This window comes from Plodia interpunctella, chromosome 14 (assembly GCF_027563975.2).
Source record: "Plodia interpunctella isolate USDA-ARS_2022_Savannah chromosome 14, ilPloInte3.2, whole genome shotgun sequence".
NCBI classification, from domain to species: Eukaryota; Metazoa; Arthropoda; class Insecta; order Lepidoptera; family Pyralidae; genus Plodia; species Plodia interpunctella.
In genome coordinates, this window is record NC_071307.1 from 7,903,909 (window position 1) to 7,925,828 (window position 21,920).

The 21,920-nt window shown below is 35.8% G+C and overlaps 1 protein-coding gene across 1 annotated transcript in view; it reads left to right on the forward strand.

The window, feature by feature from the left end:
• Positions 1-21,667, forward strand: part of cutlet — a 42,535-nt gene extending 20,868 nt beyond the window's left edge. Inside the window, exons 16-17 of the mRNA XM_053754836.1 lie at positions 14,879-14,933; positions 18,996-21,667. Coding sequence (XP_053610811.1) covers positions 14,879-14,933; positions 18,996-19,099 — 159 coding nt within the window. The 3' untranslated portion in view covers positions 19,100-21,667. The remainder of the gene's footprint in view (positions 1-14,878; positions 14,934-18,995) is intronic.
• Positions 21,668-21,920: the final 253 nt, after the last annotated feature.

A 21,920-nucleotide genomic window follows, 5' to 3' on the forward strand; every position in this document is an offset into this window, starting at 1 on the left:
TTACCGCAATAAAAAACCAGAAATGTATACCGAACCCGCCAAAGTTTGGCAAACTGTTCGACGACATTGTGGAACCGGGATAATACAATAAAAACCAACCGAAACAACCACGTTCCACGTATAGTCACGTTTATTAACATCTATTAAGACTGGGCTGTACAATGCACAGTGCACAAAAATGGCTTTCACGAGTTTCACGCCCTTGTGATAAATTTAGCTGACTGTTGGCGGCGACCCGCCGGCACGCGACCGGCCAGTAAGTGCTTCCTATTGTGTATATCGTTTGGGCGTAACTGTACTAATGTAATATAGCTGAAGACCGCGTATAAAGAAAAGAAATCTGATTGTATTATAATTAATTATGAAAATGTAATTTTAGTTCTTTATCTTCTAATATATTTTTTAATTTTGCATATAACAGGCATCCAAGATTGAGAAACGACAAGAAATGACGTGACTTTACCTGTATCTTATTAACACTAGACCCCAAATAAAAAAATTTGAAGACAACCGCAAGACAATTACAACCGGCCGCCTGCCTGGCGTTAACCCTCCTTGGGAATGCTATTGTTGCCTATGGGCTGCCTAGGCTGTGTGTCCCTTAATCGCCTCGTAATATATCCACGGCAGGATATGGAGTGGTCCCTATTCTAGGACGGAACCACACACCACAAAACCAATCCATGAATAAAAATAAAACTGTAGTTTTAATTTTACTTTCTGCGATCCAATAAGCGGTAAAATGTAAGTTTATTGTCCATATTCTCGGCCGCTGTCTATTTGAGCAGTGTTTACGATTTTCATTGTGCACTAGTGACGTAATGGAGTGATTATTTTGTTAACTGTTAGGCCTAATGGATGTAATAAGGGTTATTAAATTTAAGGATGGTTGTTTACGCTTATTAACACGGAGGTGGCATGAGAGTTATACGAGTATTTTAATGACTAAGTATATTAAGTACCTACAGTGTGGTCTAATACAACATTTATACGTACAGAAATATAACTGTAATTTTTAATTTTACCGGATTTAAGAATACCGGAACACTTAATGTTAGCCCTTATTCTTAGAATGATAATAATTTCAAGCTCTTTGTGTCCACTGCTGAGCCATAGCCCTCTCTTCGCGTACGCCGCCCTCCTCTGTCCTGTGCCTCTCTCATCCATGTGCGACTTTCAACCAAAAAACCACTACAACAACTAAAACTTTTAAACTAAAAAAAAGGAGAGTTTTCCTATCTGAAGTGAATCGGATAGCCCGACGGAACTGGTGAAGTACTGTGCACGGAGTATGCCCCGCATGGGCTTAGTAGGACGAAAAACATACTTTGCTCGTTGTAATGAAAGTTTTTGAAAAAACCGCTGTCGTCAGAGAGATCTTGATGCGTTTAGTATGTGACAAAAAACCTTGACCGTGCTGTATGACTGAAGTTCCCCCGTTGGGAGTCTCCTGGGTGCAGCAACATGTCTGCCATTGCCATGGAAACTGATTGCCATGGAATGTGGGGAATTTTAATATTGTAGGACATGTAGGTAAAATTTAAGTCGCAAGACTTGATTACCGACAGACAAACACCAGGACAGGTGAAACTAAATAAAAGCTTGTAAATTAATTTCGTATTTAAATTAATTACCTCCACAATTAATCTGCAAAAACGAAATGTTAATCGCTTAATCCCATTCGCTTAACATCGTAAAAGGCATTCCTTTATCACTACCATTCAGCTCATAATAGCGGCAATAACACTCAGAGTCGGGAAGAGCCCCCATAATGCGTCGGGTAAACGAATATGCGGGGAAATTGCTCAGGAGCCAACACATATATGAGGTCTTGAAGCAGAATGTCACGTACGCAAAACGTCACTTTCGAGGAACGTATTTTTCCTTCAATATGCAATTTTTTGCAGAGAGAAATTCTTTTTTTACCTAGATCGAAATCTACTACTCGTATGTGATTAAAATGGCCATGGATTGCGGTGTTTGCTTTCTATCTGGCAACCCATTTAATATTAGAAGTCAGTATTGGATCTGTCTTGGATGTAAAAATATAATGTCATTCTGCGATCGTGACACGCAAAGTGACATTATGCGAAAACGATGTTTTTCAAAAATGGCCTCGTAGAAAATTTTGTTTAGCGAAAGTGACATTGTGCGCAAGTCACGATTTACGAAAAGCAATTGGGCGAAAATGTCATTTTTAGAAACTGACATTATGCTTAGCTGACCAATCGTTTCACTATGACATTTTGCTTATGCCAAGACCAGATGTGATTGCGAGCGGCCGGATACTAGCAATCATCAATCTACGCCCCCCCACCAACGCAAGTCGTAAATCACGCGCACAATGGCCGAAGGAAGTTCTTAAGAAGAAAAACTATAGGTCATATCCTTCCTGGGAGGCGGCCAATCGGAAACGAGCGACCCCTCGCCCCCACGAAGGGTTATTCGGTTAGGGCGAGATTTTTCCACGTCCACAAATGGTGGAATGTTCGTCGCTCATAGAGATTATGCGTAAGCCTAGACAACTGATAGTCGGTGGAGCGTGATACGACGTTTCTGAGTTTGAATTATTTATTTTGATAAGTTCGCGGTCCGTATTCGTTTGCTGTTCGGACGGGTTTAGTTGTATTAACTTGGGTGGGTGTTGTGTATGGAGTGCTCGCTACCTATATCGCGTTTCGTGTTATTCGATATGTGAATTTTAGGGTTATTGCTTTTGCATTTGTTACGCGGTTGACAAATTGTGTTATTTGGTTTTGCACAACTTGCCGATATTTTTTTACTAAATTTTATAATATTAATAAAATATCCATTTATATTATGTAATGTTTCATGTATCAGCTTCTAATGAATTATATTAAATTTTACTATTGTTCGTATCGATATAAAATCACCGGTTTTATAATTCTTACTTATAAATGTTGAGAAAATATTAGTCACATACCTACATACCTAGCTTAGTACAGTCAACTGCGCTTTGCAGGTTGCTTGATCTTGCAGCCACCTCTATGTAGCGGTAATAGCAGTGAATTCACAATAAATTTCTGTAAGTTGATAAGCTGTTGTTCGAACATAATATATTCGAACACTGAACGAGGTAAAAACGGGAATAAAAAATCCTTCACAGCACTCACTTTAACCCTCAAACAGCCGAACCAAATCCCCAAGGAGGTTATTAAAATATTTTCTTCCCGAACAAATTCATAGCTCAGTTAAATTTGAATTTAGAACGCGTTCAAATTGAGAATGCGCCGCCGGCGCCTCTAGTTAGCTAGTTTTTACTGCAACCCCTTTGTCCGTGAAATTGGGAAATTACATCACTGTGTGCATTTGTGCATACTGCGCGGTTTCTCGAATTGATGCATTCGGAATTAGATTTTGACTATTTACAATCATTTGTATACACACTTATTTACGTATTACTTGATATTCTGTGCTATATTAAAGTTAAAGTGGTTAGATAAGATAAACATGTGTTCTTTTTTCTTATTCAAAACTCTTCTCAAATTTATGAAATCAGTTTATGAACATGATATAAATATAAAATTTAAAGTGATTTTTTAAAACATTAAAAAATTTGCAATTGAAAATTGTACAAGATTTTTCTAAATATCATATAAAAACAGGTCTCCGTAGAAAGAGCTATATCTATATATCTCTCTTAATATACTTAGATCCGACTGATTTGGTAACACAATCGTAAGGTGCTTAACTTTTACATACTCGTATAAGCGCCTGATTAGTTTGGCAACTGCATCAAAGTATCAGCGACGTGATCCGGGAGATTTCGGCGATCCAATATTGGCACACAACTAGCGAACTAAACAAGATGTTATCTGTATGTTTTAAAAAAAATGTAGTGACCCGGTTAACGTTTTGGATTTTGTTAAATACATAACTCCTACTCACATTCTATAAAATTGAAGAGCTTGCTCTACGGTGCTCTCTCGGTGGAGTTCCGTCGACAGATTTTTCCTCTCCAATTTTTAGTTCCGAGTCACCGATGGACACTGGTGGATAGTTTAGGTTACTAGTGTGTATGCGACTACCTGCCACTAGATGGCAGTAAGTAGTCGTAAAAGTAATGTCAGATGCCTTTAGGCTATTTGAATAAAATCTGACATCAGTGTTAGCAATAACACACTCGATGATGAGTTCCGAGTCTCAATTCCAAATACAACACGAATACTCGATAACTATAAAAAAATATTGTGACCTCTTTTACAATTATTTGGAACATTTGCCATCTCGCTGTGTCTACAAAAAAAAACAAAACATATTTTTATTCAATGCACAAAACGCTGCAGGATGCCTAAATACAAAGACCGAAATGCTTTCACGATCTAACACTGGCCACAAATAGGCATAGAGTAAAAAGCCCCGGGGGCGATGGGCCGTTCGTTTTCGAAATTCAAATAATGGTGTAACGAGGTACGCAGAGGGCGCTGGCGTCGCAATCATAACGCTAATCCGCACCGACACGTGGGGCGTTTTGACTTACGATATACGGACTTTTTGTAACATAGTCAGATGGTATTTACCTTTGGCGGTCTGTTGATGGTTGTTTTGTTGCGATTTCAATGCATCATTTTAACAGAGCTTTATTGAACGTTCTCATGTTTGAGTTTTATAGGAAAGAGATACTTCGTAGCATTGCTACGAACTGCTACGAATACAAGTATATAAGATCAGTCAGTAAAGCATTTTTACTGATTACAAATATTGTATTACTTACATTTACTCACATTTCGTATAGTAAATTTTAGTTTTGCAACGACCCACTAATATTTAATATCAAAATGTGTCAAACTAACACGTTAAAATCCGCTAACACGTTTACGTAGCATACATTTTCCCGCTAAAATATTAACCAGCTTACACTGTAATTTTCATTTCACTTCGCATTATCGGGATTAAGGTCCCAATTTGGCAACCCCTCTCGTTCTATTATTGTAACTAATCTTGTCACTAATCCTAGTCCGATTATTGAACGCGGTTCCAAATTCAAACAAGCTCGAATAATGTGGTTGGGAATTTAAACACGCATATAATTTTCAAAATTCGAACGAACATGTGCGTCGCCTGAGGGTTATATTTTTTCTTTTTTCGGCGCCGCGTCGTCGCACCCGTTCGGAAACTAGCGGGATCTAAACGAGCGAATGTATTTACTTGGGGCGGTCGGATAATAAACGTTTTATTGGCTTTACCCGTTGTTGGTCTGTGCCAACAATCTTTTATTTTAATTACCCATTACACAAGTGGAAGGGTTTCAACATTGTTATTGCGTATATTTATTTTTCTTTGTGTTGACTCATATTCTTGTTTTTAAAATAATATATCTAAGTATGTGAATAGAGATATCGTACATACATATTATATAATTATTCAGAATTTGTTACGGAATTGTGAAACATTATATAACAAAATATAAATTAATAAAAAAATAAGTTTATATTTTTCAATATTTCCAGTAAGTACAAAATATACAAATTCGTGACATGAAAGGATATATCATTCGAATCATATTTATCTACGTGCGATTACGTAATATTTATCTACGACGAATTTTTGAATTCTAATTGAATTGGTATAATCATACTCGAGTTATGTAACTTATAAAAAATAGGTAGGTTTCGATTCAAGAGCTCTTGCAACACATGACTATTTCACATTTGAAGATATAAAATAAGTAATAATCAAATTAAAATCAAAATGTGAACAGATCCCCTTAATTTTTCTCTTTAATTCTTAATTAATCGTTCAATCTTTAATTTACTCTATGTATTTAATATATTTCTCTCTCATCTGAGCATTTTCCCGGTTTCTTCCGCAGCCGCAAGTCGTCGGAACCCAGGGTCTTTCTTAATTTTTCTTCTTCACTTTGCACGTCTTTGGCATCCTTAGTGTATATATTTGATATACTTCACATCAGTTTTAAATACGCTGACCAATCAACCGACCAAACAATATACCACAGATCTAAACAGCCGACCCTCCGCTATTCAAACAATCTAAAAGACTAAACATTAACAAGTGCATTATCAAAAAAGTAGCACAAAGGGTCGCCACGTCAAACAAATTGCAATTAACTGTTACATTGCTTTGCCTGCAGCGACCGGGGTCATCCAAAGATGGACCAAAATGGGACCTTTTCAAAATGCCTAATTACCGCCCTATTTGAAACCGCTGCATTGGTGTAATACTTCGGGTTTGTACTGCGGTATGAACGTGATTAAAAGAGCACAGATTAGATTAGATTTTTAACTTCAAATTGGACACCTAGGTGCGGAAAAAGGGTAACATTGTGAAAAGCGTTTAAAAAGCCGCAAATCCAAACTGTAAAAAAATAACAGTAAGCTATAGAGAATACTGAAGTCAGTACACTACGAAAAACTTTCTGCAGAAGCAGACCGTATGCGTAAGAATTGTATACAATTGTACGCACACGTCAACGTAAGTAAGCAACGTAAACTGCCACTTTTCCACATCAACAATATACATATATGATAGATATGGCAGTAAGAGCTAAAGCTGGACACTAAAGTATATTACGACTGGCTTTTTGCCCATGAATGGATGTAATCAAAGCCGACCACGGCTTTCAGCACTGTTTGCGGTAATCAGATACGAGCACCGCAATATGGTGGTGTTTACATGACGGCCGCTATAAAAGATTAGCAAATGACGTCCAAAGAACGGCCACGTCGTAAACTAAACGAGACTTCAGGGAGAATTTTGTGACTTTAGCCTTATCGCTTTTCTGGCTCCTTTCAAGTGTTAAATGAGGTTTTTTTGAGTAACAAACGTGGTTGGTTATATGTTTTGGTGGTTTGAAAACTGAGCTTGCTACTTTGTGTGTGCATGTCAGAAAATCTACCAACATTGCATTTATGAGCTAGGATAGAATCTTTGATGCACTTCAAGTTAGGTATCATAAGTTTTGACACGTCTTCGTAATGAGATTACTATCTCTCTCTCTCTCTTTTTGACATCTGACCGTTTATCGCACAAAATACGATTTGTGAAAGTACAAAAGGCAGACTTAATGCTAAACGCATTATCTAACGTCAACCGTTTCGGTTTTCTCAGCCGTTGGATCCCAGTTACCACTTTCCTAATTTTTCCTCTTCACTTGGCTCGGTCACCGGCATCCCTAGTTGTACGACCGAATTAAGTTGACTAGCTATTCCGAATATATATTAAGAATACATCAGAAATGGACATGGATTTATATAGCGAAATTAATTTTACGCAATTTTGCAATCTTTTATTTAACTTGCAATGTATGTGGAATTTTGCAACTCAATTTTGAACCAGATATCTTTAAATTGAGCTAAAATTTACTACTGTAAACTGAACCAGTTGAACTGAAATGTTGTATACACGTTTGGATTACAATGCATTATTATAATATGCATGACCTGATTGGGCACCCAGGATCGGGTTCCGACAAATCTACGATTTACCGATCCGCGGACGCGGTTTTTTCGAAACATTTAGAATGCAACACGATCACTCTTAACGACAATGACATAAAAAACCCTTATTGGTATTTCAGTGTGTGTATCGACACTGACAGAAGTTTACCAAATTATTGCTGCCAAAATATCAATATTTATCGATTTTATTATGATTTCTCGTGTTATTTGTAAACCTTCAACTCCACTGACACTGATAGACGATCGCTCTTACCTCGCGCATCAATTACTCAATTTAGAGCGCGTTCTACCCGAAACAAATCGTTTGCCGATCATGCAATTTGCCTGAGAGCATCCCTACATATCGTGTTTCGTAATAATTTACTATGTGTGTGGCTATTTGTTACTTTCATTGAATTTTTACTTTCGAGCTAGCTTCTGCCTGCAAAACTGATGATTGTACATAGTTTCGCTCCATACGAAAATAGTCTTCATTCAAGTAATATAGAATTAGATAGTAATATAGAATTAGATTAATAATTTTATATGTTTTGTTATTTTAAATTATGAAAAAGCGGAACCTCCTGATATAAGGATGTCCAACTTAAAACTTCTCATAACTTATTTAAATATAGAACTAAATTACCCAATAAACACTTTTTTTAAATATCTAACACAAGAAAATGTACTTGAGTATCTAGAATCACAATTAACAGTCTTTCTCAATAAACATCAATGAAATATTGAAAGACATTACTGGTTTCACAGCAAAATCACGACCTTTATTATATGTAATTAACATTTTATTATATATAGTGTAGTAGGCAAACGAATATGCGGGTTTCCAGATGGTAAGAAAACTCCGCAGCCAATGGACACCAGCAACCATCGATCTGACACAATAGTACGTAGCACTACGTGTGTAGCCGGCCTACGAAGTGCTACGACTAGCGCTACGTCCGTAGAAGTCATGTTTCGTAGCAAAATATTGCTTTCTAACTGTACTTTGGTTATTCTGCTCTCGTAGGGTTTAAAAACAACCCTATTCATGCTGTCTGAGTAAAAAATTAAATGTTTAAGATCATGCATAATCACACGATTATCAAATGTCACTTTAATGACCAAATCTATTTATTGTATGATTCATTATTTTAATAGTATACGAGTAATTAACTCTTTTTGACACCAAAAACGGTGACACCACCTGTTCTCACTGTTATACAAGCCTTACAATACAGTTTGTTTCTGACATTCGGAAAAAAGTTTTTGATTTGACTCGATGACTACCCTATTACTAAGGCTGGGTTGCACCGTCAACTGTGACGTTAACGCAAAGTATGCAATCTATGTAAGTCCCTTAAGTATTTGTACTTTACAACCTAGCTGCACTTCCTTCCTGTCTTACTTAGGGTTACTTTACTTAGGTTATCTTACTTAGGGTTTAAAGACTATTCTTTAAACCCTAAGTATAGTCTCTGACGAGAAAAATATAAAATGTAATACTTCATCATGAGAGACAGGAAGGAAGTGCAGCTAGGCTGTAAAGTACAGATATTGCTGGAACAATATCGTTGTGGTTGTTGTGGCCACCAAACCAATTACGAGTTTGTTATACTGTAATACTAGTCGCGGAAGGCCATAACTGAGGTCCAAATTATAAGAAGTCGTAGTGCGAGAGACCAGTATTAAATAATTCGAGCAAGATTTTTCAATTAAATCGTTATTATTACAGAACGAATATACTTAATGTATGTTATAAGTACAGATACGTTCAGAGACTTATTTAAATTCATATTGTTAATTATATTAGTTTTTAACTGCGTAACCTAAATGTTGAATGTTTTTAAAAATCTTTGTAAATGAAAATGAGAATAGGCAAAAAGACAAAGCTAAACTAGTCATAGATCACCCAATATTAACAGTTGTGGCTCTAAATAAAAAGGCAACGCTAGTTCCTATGTAAATCTTCAAGCGAATTTTTATCCGTGGTCACAAAAGCGCGTTAATGCAATCACTTGGTGAGATGCGTAAGTCACGCGACGTGTTAATTTAGTTTCTAGGTCATATATACAAGTCCCGCTTATGCCTCAATGTTGTACCACAGCAGACTTGGTTCTCCCATAACATTTCCAATTACGCGCTGGTGGCGTCGCCGCGGTTGGATCTCGACCTACCTCCGCTCGCAGAAACAAATATACCCGCATCTACCATAATTTTGTACCACAGCAAACTTCCGAGATTACGATGACGCGTTAGAGGGCTCTTGTTAAATCTTTACCTATCCTCTGTCGCTTTATAAAGTCGGGTATATTTGATAACCGCTTGAGCTTCAACTTCGTACCACAGCAACTTCGTTCTCCCGCAATATTTCCGATTACGCGCTGGTGGCGCCGCCGCGGCAGAATCTCGACCTACCCGCGCTCGCATAAACACAATTTCGCACTCATAAAAGTTATCGGCGGGGTGACGTCGAAGATTTACTCGTATATTGCCAATATCGCCAATATACACGATATGGAAGACATTGTCAATCCGAATGGGGGATATTGTATTTAACGACTTTGTTTTTTATGGGATGTGTGGTGTCACATGTGGCGTCGTTTGTAAATTATTTTGGTGTTATTGAATTTGGATGGGGGTTTAATTTATTAATTGTTTTATTGGACTTAACGCCAAGTAGAAACGTTTAACGCACCACACGTTAAACACAAGCTAACATGACATATTGATTGAAATTTTGGTATAAGTTGTGTAATGAACAAATAATTTAGTACCCTGTACTCCTTTAGTAGATAATAAGGTATATAGTATACAAAAGTAACGGGTATATTTTAAGTTACTAAAAATAAGAACTTAGAGCTTAAATAATTGTAAAACATTCAATAGGTACCCGCCAATACTAGGTACCAAATAGAGCGGTCATTTCGACCGCAAAAACAATCGAAACTTTAAACATTGTATCCGCCATCAAATATTTATCGCAAACAGTATGGGATGGAACATTTTTCCGCTCAGTGCCCAGGGACGTAGGCAGTGGCGTAGCGTGCCTTGGATCACACTTTTTTGGGGGTCCAAATGAAGGGTAAAGTTTAATTCATAACGAGTTATAATATACTTTAATTTAAAATATGTTTTGTCTCGTTCTGTCAATCTAAAATATTGTAAAGTGCGACAATGACAGAACATACTTTAGTTTAAAGTATGCTTTATCTTTTTATGAATAACAGGTTTTTTATGAATAACTCTTCGACTGTAACAATGAGATAAAACGAGTAAATATTACTCTCAATAGTTAGTCATTGTACATAGGATGTTGAATTGTTGACTTAGGCGCATGCTCAACCCGGGAAAAAAGAGACAGAGAAGCACGTATGACAGTTTTTTTTTATGAGTATGTTTAGTTTAGTAGAAACACGAGATTTAGTGACAATGTAGATAACATTTACAATTTTTACTTACACACGTTAGGGGCCCCAACAGTCCGGTGGCCCCGTATCATTGATATGGCATTAGCTACGCCCCTAGCCGTAGGTATCAGTTTGCCCCGCCTTGCAAACAATGCAATCAGAGCCAATCTGCCGCGCAAATAGGAAAATAGAGCGCGCGCCCAGACAGGGCCGCCGCGGGCGTGCTACGAATGAGTTTGTAACATCGTACTAATATTATAAACGCGAAAGATTGTGAGGATTACGTGTGTATGTTTGTTACTTTTTCACGCAAAATCTACTGGATCGATTGTTATGAAGTTTGGGCAGAATATAACGTGGAATAACACATAGGGTACTTTTTATCCCGAAATTCCCAAATACTTGGTGTATGAGCAGGCGAAAGTTAATATAGAAAGGTAAAAATCTACCCACTGACGGGCTCAGATAATGAGGCAGGCCCAGGACTAAATGGTCGAATGAACTTGGAGATTTCGACAGAGAGATGAATCGAAAAGACTTGAGACAGGTATATATTTCCATATGGAATGAGAGGGGGGAGGCTTTCGCCCAGCAGTGGGACATGTTATAACTATTAAAAAAACGAGATGAAAGACGAGACGAGAAATGAAAATTAATTTCTAACAAGAAAAGCATGTTAAAATAGAATCGAGCTTGTTTGTCTATGAAGAAAAAAGTTATCTATACATATATATAGGGGATGGTCGTAACTTAAAATCTGGTATAGGTTATATCGCGATACGTTTTGTTTAGAACCCGAGATACCTATTGATATAAGTCACATGAAATGAACGCGGGTGAAGCCGTGGGCAAAAGCTAGTCAATTAATAACAAATAAATAACGTGACATAAAGTGAACTGACAATAGAACATTCAACAATACCTGATATATACCTAATTTTCAATAAATAAATTGAATTGTCCGCTCCGATCAACAATCATGTTAGTAACAATATTCTTAAGTTTATGCTAATAACTTATTATATACGTTAGTAAATGAACCTTAGTCCAATATTTAACCATAGGACCGGCAGGTTGGATGGTCCTAGCAATAACAGAAAAATAAATAAATAAAATCATCTCCCCAAGTCCGCCCCACAGTTTTCTTAAGCAGGGCCGCGCGCGGATTCAGTTCGGATCGGCGCAATTTTACGCCGGTCATTTTTCATTGTTCCAAGTGGAAGGAGAACCCGATACTTATTTGTGCGGCGTCGTAAATACACTACCGCTCTATTTACGGTATCACCCAAGTGTTCGAGTTATATGCTTTGTTACTGCGTTATTTGTTAACTGAAGGTATATTGTCTGAGAAAGAAGTTTTTTATCAGTTTACTTTTTATTTCATGTTTGAAAAACATTTCTTTTTGTCTCTCTTTCTCATCTGAGCGTTTTTGCGGGACCTTCTTCAGCCGTTGAGCGTCGGAGCCTGTGTCAGTGTCCGTTTTCTTACATTTTCGTCTTATCTAGGTTTAAAATGATTTTATTTCTTCGTTAAATGGAGTAGATTCAGGAGCATAAGCATGAATTAGACTTTGTAAATAAAGTCTAAGTATCCCGGTTTCTTCCGCCGCCATAGAGCGACGGAGCCCTGAGTTTCGGTTTACTATTTTTCTCCTCCCATTATTCATCATCTACCTTTAGTTGTCAGACCATTGTTACAAATTTTGATGACATTAAGCCAGGATAAGCTATTTGTGTCACATAATCAAACTTAATCTATTCTTTTCTATCACATACCACCGCAATTATATATACGACACGGCTTATATACCACAATCATATTATTCCATCCCCATAATAACAATAAATCAGCGTGGAAATACATCCTTTATGTGCCGAAACATATTTATGGCGAATTGGGCATTTGCCTCGTACAGTCACCTCCACGTCCAACCATCCCACACAAACCTGTATGCACCGGTAATAACGGTGATTTGCAGTGAATTTACGCGGGTCGGTGTGTAGTTTTATGTACATACAATCTCGGGTTAACCTCACCAATACTTATTTAATGGCACTCCATGAGTTAGGATACTTGAAGGACGGACTTATCACTGTTATGTTTTTTTGTAAAATTGTGAGTATATCGAGAGTACAGTACCGGGTGTTATTAAAGGTTACATTAGAGAGGTATTCCTCATCTATTTTGCCGCCAAACAGTGGTTTGGTTCGAAGGGTGAGAGAGACAGAGTAACTACACCGTACTGTGACAATTGACCATTGACACCCAGGGTACATTGACAATTCTGTGGCCTACCACAGAATAAGCAACGCGCGAATAACAACCCTGGTGCCGCAGGCATCTATAGGCGTTAACTGCGACCACACATAAAAATTCTATCATTATTGTGGTCTAAGATCTAGTAATAATTTGTGATTTTTATCTGTACTAATAGTCAATAAAGATAATTGATCTATTGACTGACTACTTCCCATCGGATGGACCGCTGTGTCTGTTTGCATTCTGGTTAGTATAAAAAAATAAATATTGACGAAATCTCTTAGTATCTACATTCACACCACACCCTTTGTCCTAAAGGTCTTATTGATGCCGTTATGAGCGAAGTAGCTTTGTTTTTATTTCATCTCAAACGATAGTCTCACGCACAAATAGCAAAAGCCCATAAACTATTCATAAAAGATTTCAGGCCGCTGGACACAAATGATATTGTTCTGTGATTGTTATGTTGGAGAAATGAAATCTTTTGGAAAATTCTTGCATAATTTAAGAGAATTATATTGTACTTACTGCTAGTTTAACCGTCGCGTGTGTCCTTTGGGTATGCGGCTAGCTCGTTATTTTTTCAAATATAGATATATTTGTCCCTTACGAAGTAGGCAGAGCGACAAGTTTCGAAACTCGAATGCGTTTAGTTGTGTGGTGGGATTATTTGTTGGAATTGAGATTAAAAAATGCCAGGCGTTAAATATTGATAGCTTCGCCCACCCCACATGAGAATAATGTACAGTTTAAAGGCTTTAATTTTTTTCCAAATGTTGTCAAATAATAAAAAAAAGTGCAATGAAGACTATAGCGTTGTACCATTACGCATTTTTGATACAAGTTCCTACTATTTAGTTATGTTATTGACTAGCGGCCCATCCCGGCTTCACTCGGGCAAAACCATAACAAATTATACACCTCAACCTTCCTCAGGAATCACACTATTTATTTAAAAATCTCGCCGCATCAAAATCCTTTGCATAGTTTTAAAGATCTAAGCATACATAGGCACAGACAGCGGGTAGCGACTTTGTTTTCTACTATGTAGTGTAGGCAAAAAAGCTAAGCGCTATGAAAAACCTGCAAGTGTGTTGAAAATAACATTTTAATTATTTGATCTTAAATGTCACCATTTTCAAAAATTCTTTTGTAGACTTCACACTTTGAACGAACAAAAAAGAAACTCGTTTAAAAAAAAACAAAGTACGTCTGTGTGTTTGTCAGTAACGACGTATCCCAGCCACATTCTCGCTAACGAGTCTCCACTCGAGTTGTGACACTAATTGCGAGTGTGAGCTCTGCGACTATGTTTTTATTAGGGTTCCTCAGCTTATAAGGAAATTGAATTGTTATCTTTGTATGTATAAAAATATCAGGAATTTTATTGCAAATACTAAGGTACGTAGCTAAGTGGGTTTTCCCGTTGCATAGGTTATGATTTAAAAACTTTTATGAAATTCTAAGTTTTTAACGATGTTGTGTTCCTACTGGTTTGTTAAGAACTGTAGTGATCATTTAAGAATTCGGTACTTTTATCTAAGCTTTAATGTAGAAAATACTAGTAAAGTGTGGACTTCATGCAGTTAGCATTATATAACGGTCAACCTTTCAGAGATAAAGGGTATAAAAGAGAGAAAATGTTGTATTATATTATAGATAGTAATTATTTGAATTTGTTGGTGACATTACGTGGAATACATATAATTTTGGAATTTTAAAAATGTCAATGATTTCGAAAATGTTTTTTGAAATTTATCTGAGAAAGGACGTGTGATTTTTTTTTGTTTCAGGTACACAAAGATTTCTTCGGTCGGATAGTGCCTTTGTCGCAGGTGCAGCGAACAGGTAAGATCAAATTCTTATTTTCTCTTATTAAATGCATAAAGTCATATAATGAATTATTTCATGTAGAAATTAGTAAAGAAGCCCCATAGGCTTTTTGATCATTAATGACTTCCCGACTTCTCTCGAAGTCAATTTGACTTCTTTTCAGAAATTAGACCACAAAGACCTTGACATGAATTTTTTCACTCAAATACTATTTACCGCGTTAGGCGTCTTGACTGGGTCCTTTCTGCTCGAGGAGACACAAGAGAGTATAAAAGTTTCATTTACTAGACAAATTTTCGTGCATTCTCAAGTTTTATTTGCGTACATGAAAATAAGTATTTAATATTGCATTTGCATTCTGGACTTTTTTATATTGTTGCTGACGCCATTTTATAGTTCATAAATTATTATAGTATCTTACAGAATATATATTATAGTATCTAACAGAATATTTCATTTTCTAAAAACTCAACAATATCAGAAATTGCTCACACTCTATTATCACATAACGTTAATCATACGTCGAGTTACAAGCGGACCTATTATTTTCAATTATCTACCCCGAAAGGGTTGTTAATATTCATTTGGCCGACACCCGCCCGGGGATCGAACACCTGATCTCGCCCCCCACTCGATTCCAGTATATTAATCGCGTATAATTTCGTCGCGGTGGAGTTTTAATAGACAGTGAATCGTTTGGCGGATTAGGATTCGGCTACATTGTTTGTTATTCAGTATTTTTGATAAATTACAATAAATTGTTTTTTTTTTATAATTCTATCAATATAAAATTTTTAGCCACCTAGCCAAAGCCTTATACGGGGGTATAACAGATTTCTTTTGTCTTCCCTCTTTCTAAATCTATGGTTTATATGCATATTTTCCAGTTTCATTCTCGACTATGAATTTGATAGCCCGAACTTTGAATCCGCTTAAGTCTTAAATTTTAAAGTATTGACTGTAATTTCGTCATAATTAAAATCAAATAATTTGTTCAGAAATTAGTCCTTCAATCCACTTTTACACGTCATATTCTAAATTAAATAATATTTAAGTACTAAAGTTACAAATTGCTAGAATATCGGAACGACCACTGCTGAGAAGAAATGCTGAAAGAAACTAATTTAAACAGTGTTAGTCCAGTATTATAATAATGCCAGAAGGGTTTACCATTTTTTAAATATAAATTTATATATAATTTTTTCTCAGTAATATAACAATGTAAGTTTTAATACATTTCACTTTAGATATACTCCTACATGTAATAAATACAGCTGTGTCTCACTGTGAATCGACTCGATAGTGAGAAGTGAATGCAAACACACACTTCGTCCTCTGTTCTCTGAGTGAATACACAATTACGTCTTTGAACAAAGCATATTTTGCATCATTTTGCATCCTTACTACGAATACGTAAGATAATAATCTTATGTCATACATATACGTATGTAAGGATGCAAAATGCTAACCTATCGAATAGGCTAGTTGACATTTTTTTTTATTTTGATGACTATTGGAAGGCCCTTATATTATTAGAAACACCAGTGAAAAAATATACTGTGATAATGACAATGCTTAGATCAGAGATATGACAAAAATAAAATCATACATTTTTGGACTCGTCCAAACGCTCCATGCTAAATGACACGAACAGAGATATATTTGATCGACAGCTACATTAAATATTACGTTTATGGTGATGACTTCTTAATAAAATTTATTTCAAAATTTTAGTTTTTTTATGATAGTTGAGTTTTATAATTTCATACTTTTTGACTTTCCAACCAAGTTTAAATCTTATCCAGCTGCATTGTTACAGTCTATAAATTATCATAATGTTCCTAAATATATCAATTTGATCTAGATTGTACATATTTTTTACAATTCTCTGACCTTGTCAACTACCCTATTTGAATATGTTTATTGTAATGGGAGGTTAAATAATTATGTAAGATAATTACACTCGCAAAGAATTTATTTCGTAATCATCCAACAATTCCCGACTTTAAAAAGACAGTTGTAACATTAATACGTACATTTCTCTACTGTACACCGGTCCTTAACATAAAATTGACTCAGCACCCCTTCCCCCTCCCCCTCCTCCACCCCGAACACCCCCTATTCTCGTTAAGGTGACTGTTTAATAATCTCAACGCGATTTGTAATGGGATTGAGAGGAAATTCGCTCGGCGTCTCTGAATCCATATTGTTATAGAGTAGGTACAGTCTCCATAATGAAAAAATATATCTTGTCAATCTTAAGAAATAATAATTCTTTCTTAACATTGAAAATAACATGCTAAATTCCCCATGAACAAAAAACACACGTAAAAAAACGATTTTATAACTACATTTTTTGTCATTGCAACACCAAATATAATGGACACGATTGATTAAACACCCAATGTTGCTAAGCCTTCATTTATTTTCTACTCTTTATAGAGATATTAGTCCTCTATAGTATAGATGTGGTTTGATAAGAAATTGACGAAAATAAGTTAAGCTGCGTTTGCACTCTCCTATTTATGTTATAGTGGTTTCAGTCGATGACTAATATCTGTAGTCTATTAAAAGTAAAACAAAATTTCCGATGTTCCGAACCGTAATTATAAATTGTCGTAGCTGTCAACAGCGCTACGAACTTCGTAGCATGTCTACGAAGTATTTTGGCGTTGCTACATTACATATAGTTTGCACAGCAATATGCGCGTCGCCGCCGCCTATAAGACAAAACGTGCTGCGTACTATGCGTTTTTGTGCGCAGGTTAAAATTAACATCAAAATTTACTGGAGCAACCGATACGATAAATACAATTCGATGTATTTTTCGCCCTAGGATGGGACGATTTAACTATAAAAACACAGCCTTAGCAGCTGATAGGCAGCAACAGCATTCCCAAGCACGATTAACGTCATGCAGGCGATCGGTAGTAAAATCACTGACGAATCTTCAAATTCTTTAGCTTTATTTTTTGGTACACGCGCGAATGTAACAGAGAAAATATTTAGCCGACTGTACTAAAGCGAAGTTATAATGAGTCTGCCTGTTTAAACTAATTGTTGCCGCGCTGGCGGCTCTAGAAATTGATTCTGTTGTTTGATTTGCGTCTCCCCGACCTTCTGTTACCATTGTTATCCTATCTATCTGATTCCTATTCGTTTTGTCGAACTTTGATTTGATAGACTGTTTGCTTTCGGTAATTTGACGACCTCCGTGGCCTAATTGGGCATCATGCCGGACTGCTACACTGGAGGTCCCGGGTTCGATACCCGGTCAGCTCAAATGTAATATTGTTGGGTTAGGCTAATTTAATTGCAGACACACAGTATCTGGTGAAACTAAATAAAAGCTAAATACCGGCCATTAACACAGAAATAAAAATAATATAATTACCGACACAAATCGTTCACAAGTAATTAAATACTAAATACATTCACAAACACGTGTGAGGTAATTACCAGTAGCGATATAAGCGCCCCCTGGTGGGATTCAGATGTTTGCACGAGTTAATTGTCCCCCATTGTACCGCCTACCGCTTATGTAATGTGTGCTTTTGAGATTTAGGTACTGTGGTAGTTCGTATTTGCTTTAAATGAGTCTGGAACGCTGTTTGTATTAAAATGATTTATAATCAAGTACCTAAGTCTGAATCTTTCTTTATTTATGAGGGAGAAATTTTTTGCCAGTGACATTAAGAATATTTGTAAAATGTAGTAGAATCAATGCTCATATATTTCCACGATTTCGGCTAAACCGCCGGGCCGATTTAGACGTTATTTGGAATAGATATAATTAACTATCCTTAGCTCGCGGCTTCGCCCGCGTGTATTTTAAACAAAAATGATTTTCATACAAACTTTCACCCCCCATTGTAGTCATATGGGTTGGTGCTTGATTTTTAAAAACATGTTATTTACATGCATGTCAAATTTCATCAAAATTTTTCTGGCGATTTCGTCTTGAAAGCGTTACAGTCAGACACATAGATAAACAGACAGATACACTTTCGCATTTATAATATTAGTATGGATGATCCGAATCAAACATAGGCTACATATAATTTATTGTTTGTACAGAGGCAGTACCCGATGTCATATCATCAAGTAACGTGTTCTACCAGTACAGGGAGGGATTCAACAACGCTGTGCGACGCAACGTGCGCACCAGGGACTTGTTGTAATACAGGCTACATCGCGAAACTGTTGGCAGCCTCTGTATACATTGCTGGTTTTTCATTGCGGTAAAGAGAAGCTCTCATACAAACTGAGCAATGTTCTGTTCGCGTCGGTATCTGTTCGGTGATAGTGTGTAGCCGACATGTCCAGGAGTCGAAGCGACAAAGTTTTGATGCAAAGACTTTGCATCAAAGTGCAAGTGCTAACGGCTTAACATGCCTTTCGAAGCAGGAAGAAGCTTGAAATAATACATTTGAACTCACACATGTCGTAACCGACCAGTATATTATGAAGTGTCAAAATCGTCAATTCAAAACACAAGGTGCAGTGTCATTTTATATCCTTGTTCGAATATACAGGGTTACTTATTAGATACCTCTAACGCATAACCTTCCAAAGGCGCATAAGGTACATAGAGACTAACACCTTTTGTTTTACGACTTTTGTCCAAACGTAATAAATACAAAAATTTTCCTTTATTAGTTTTAATGTCGTTTCTGTAAAACGTTAACTCTATGTCCGATTCCGCTACAAAACGCTACTGTACTGTCTCGTGTTGCTTGGCTATTACATGGAGTTATGATTATCGCAAATTAGATTGTATTTTTTAATGAAAAAAAAAAGAACGAAAAGAACACGAAAAGTCGTAGAATAAAAGTTGCTTGTTTTGATGTACCCAAATAGTCTTTAGGAGGTTTTGCGTTTGATACCAGTAATCATGTATAGAAAGAAGTATTCGGTATCACTTGCTGATAAAGTATCTGATAGCCTGGTATATGTCACTTTGGACGGGTAGCGGTAACAATATGGAGAGTATAGGTATCTATGAATATGTTTAACTGACCTATAACATCTGGCGGATTTATCTTTTAGTTAGTTTATCTGACAGTCTACACTATGATATATTATCAGAAAGTGGTGACACTGGCCTTAAATAATATAAATCTCATATACCACCTGTTCACATATTCCCTAATGTAAATAAACGTTCAACTTCACTTGTGAATGTGCGAAACGAATGTGCTTACGTTACGGTTAGAAGAGGCACCTGCGCTCGAAGTTTGAAAATAAATCGCGATGCACACATGCGAAATCGGAAATAAATCATTTTTTATTTTCGCACTAGATCCCAATGGCCACATTGTGGCATTAATTTGTAGTCTAAGAACTTCATTTTCTTAAAGAAACAGACAAAAACTTAAGAAACAACAGAGAAAAAAACTTAAACAGAGAAAAAAACTTAAGACATTAAAACATTATTTACCAACATTTGTTGGTGTTAGCATTCAAATACCTACATACATGCATTTGATAATAAAATTGAGTCAGTAATTGCGTATCGGTGTAGCCGCTCGCTGCTTATTAATAAACAAAAGACCCAAAACAATTTAACCACAAAACATCTATTTCACAATTAAGTGTCATCAAAATGTTTCGTTAACATTCTGTAATCATTACAGTTTATAATATTAGCTAATATATTTTAACCAAAAAAATTCTTATATAAAAAAGCAAAATATACTTTTGGATCGTAATCATGTAACTAAACGCAAGAAAATCCAAGACAATAAATTGTACAAAGTAGAGAAACAGTCGTGGATCTTAAGTTGGGACATTAATCAACAATTATACCACAATCCACTCGTCGCAAACAACGCCGACGTGTTTATGACTAAAGTTGTATCAAAATGGAGTATCGCAATTAGTGAAACTAGAATTTAAAATATGTACAGTCGACCGCACATCAACCTATCCATTTTTTTTCTCTGTAATATAACAATAGTACATAATAAAGTTTCAAGGTTAAAAGGTGCTTTTAATATAGTCGCAAAAGATCCATTAGGGGTAGTTGTTGTCCTTGATACAGTTAAAATGCAACTACAGAAAAAGCGATTATCAATCACGCCAAATCGACTGTACGGAATTCAATAAAATTTGGTACCACTCTATATGGTTAAAATAAAACGTACTTCTACTTATCTCGAAATATGGGATATTTCTTCTATAAATTTATCTTCATTACATACTTTTAATCGGAAAAAGTGAGAATTCTAGACAAAGACTCTAGGTAAAGGTGACATTATTAACTTGGTTGTAAAAATACTACATCAAAAACTAACTTTCGATCGTTCGAGTGTTGTCTATTTAATTCTAATTCATGTATTTTTCGTTAAATACTGCACTGGTAGCTGGAAAATAGTCATAAATTACTAAAATTTCTAAACAAATACCGTTTTATTTAAAACTTTTTGCATAAAAACCAAGTAAACGTTTGTCTAAAAAATGATTAATGTGTAAACTTGTAAATGGCGAGAGACGATAACTCCACTCTCGTATACTTAAATGAAACAGCTGTTTGAAAACTCCTTTTTATTATAAAGTTCTATCATAAATTACACGGTTTGTCTAATTAGTTTTTTTGATGAAAATCTTTGTGTTATGTAAGAATTAATAGGGACTTAAATAATGTCTTTAGATGTAAGTAGTAACAGTTTTGTAAAAGATTTAGAATAAGACAATGTTTTTGAGATATTTATTTAGTTTTATACCAACTATTTATGTAAATAAAGCCTTTAAAAATATATTGGTTTTTTATTTTATTTTACATGACATCCTTTCGCTTAATATTTTTTTATTCACAATATATTTTTTGTGGAATAATTTGTAATATAAATTTAGAATAGAAATTTGTTTATTAAAATACCACATATAAAAAAGCATAAAGACGTTACACGTAAACATTAATAAAAATACAGATCTAACTATGCATATGGATTTCAGATGAAGCCTTTTTAGAAGAATAAATGTTTAATCTAATTAACACAG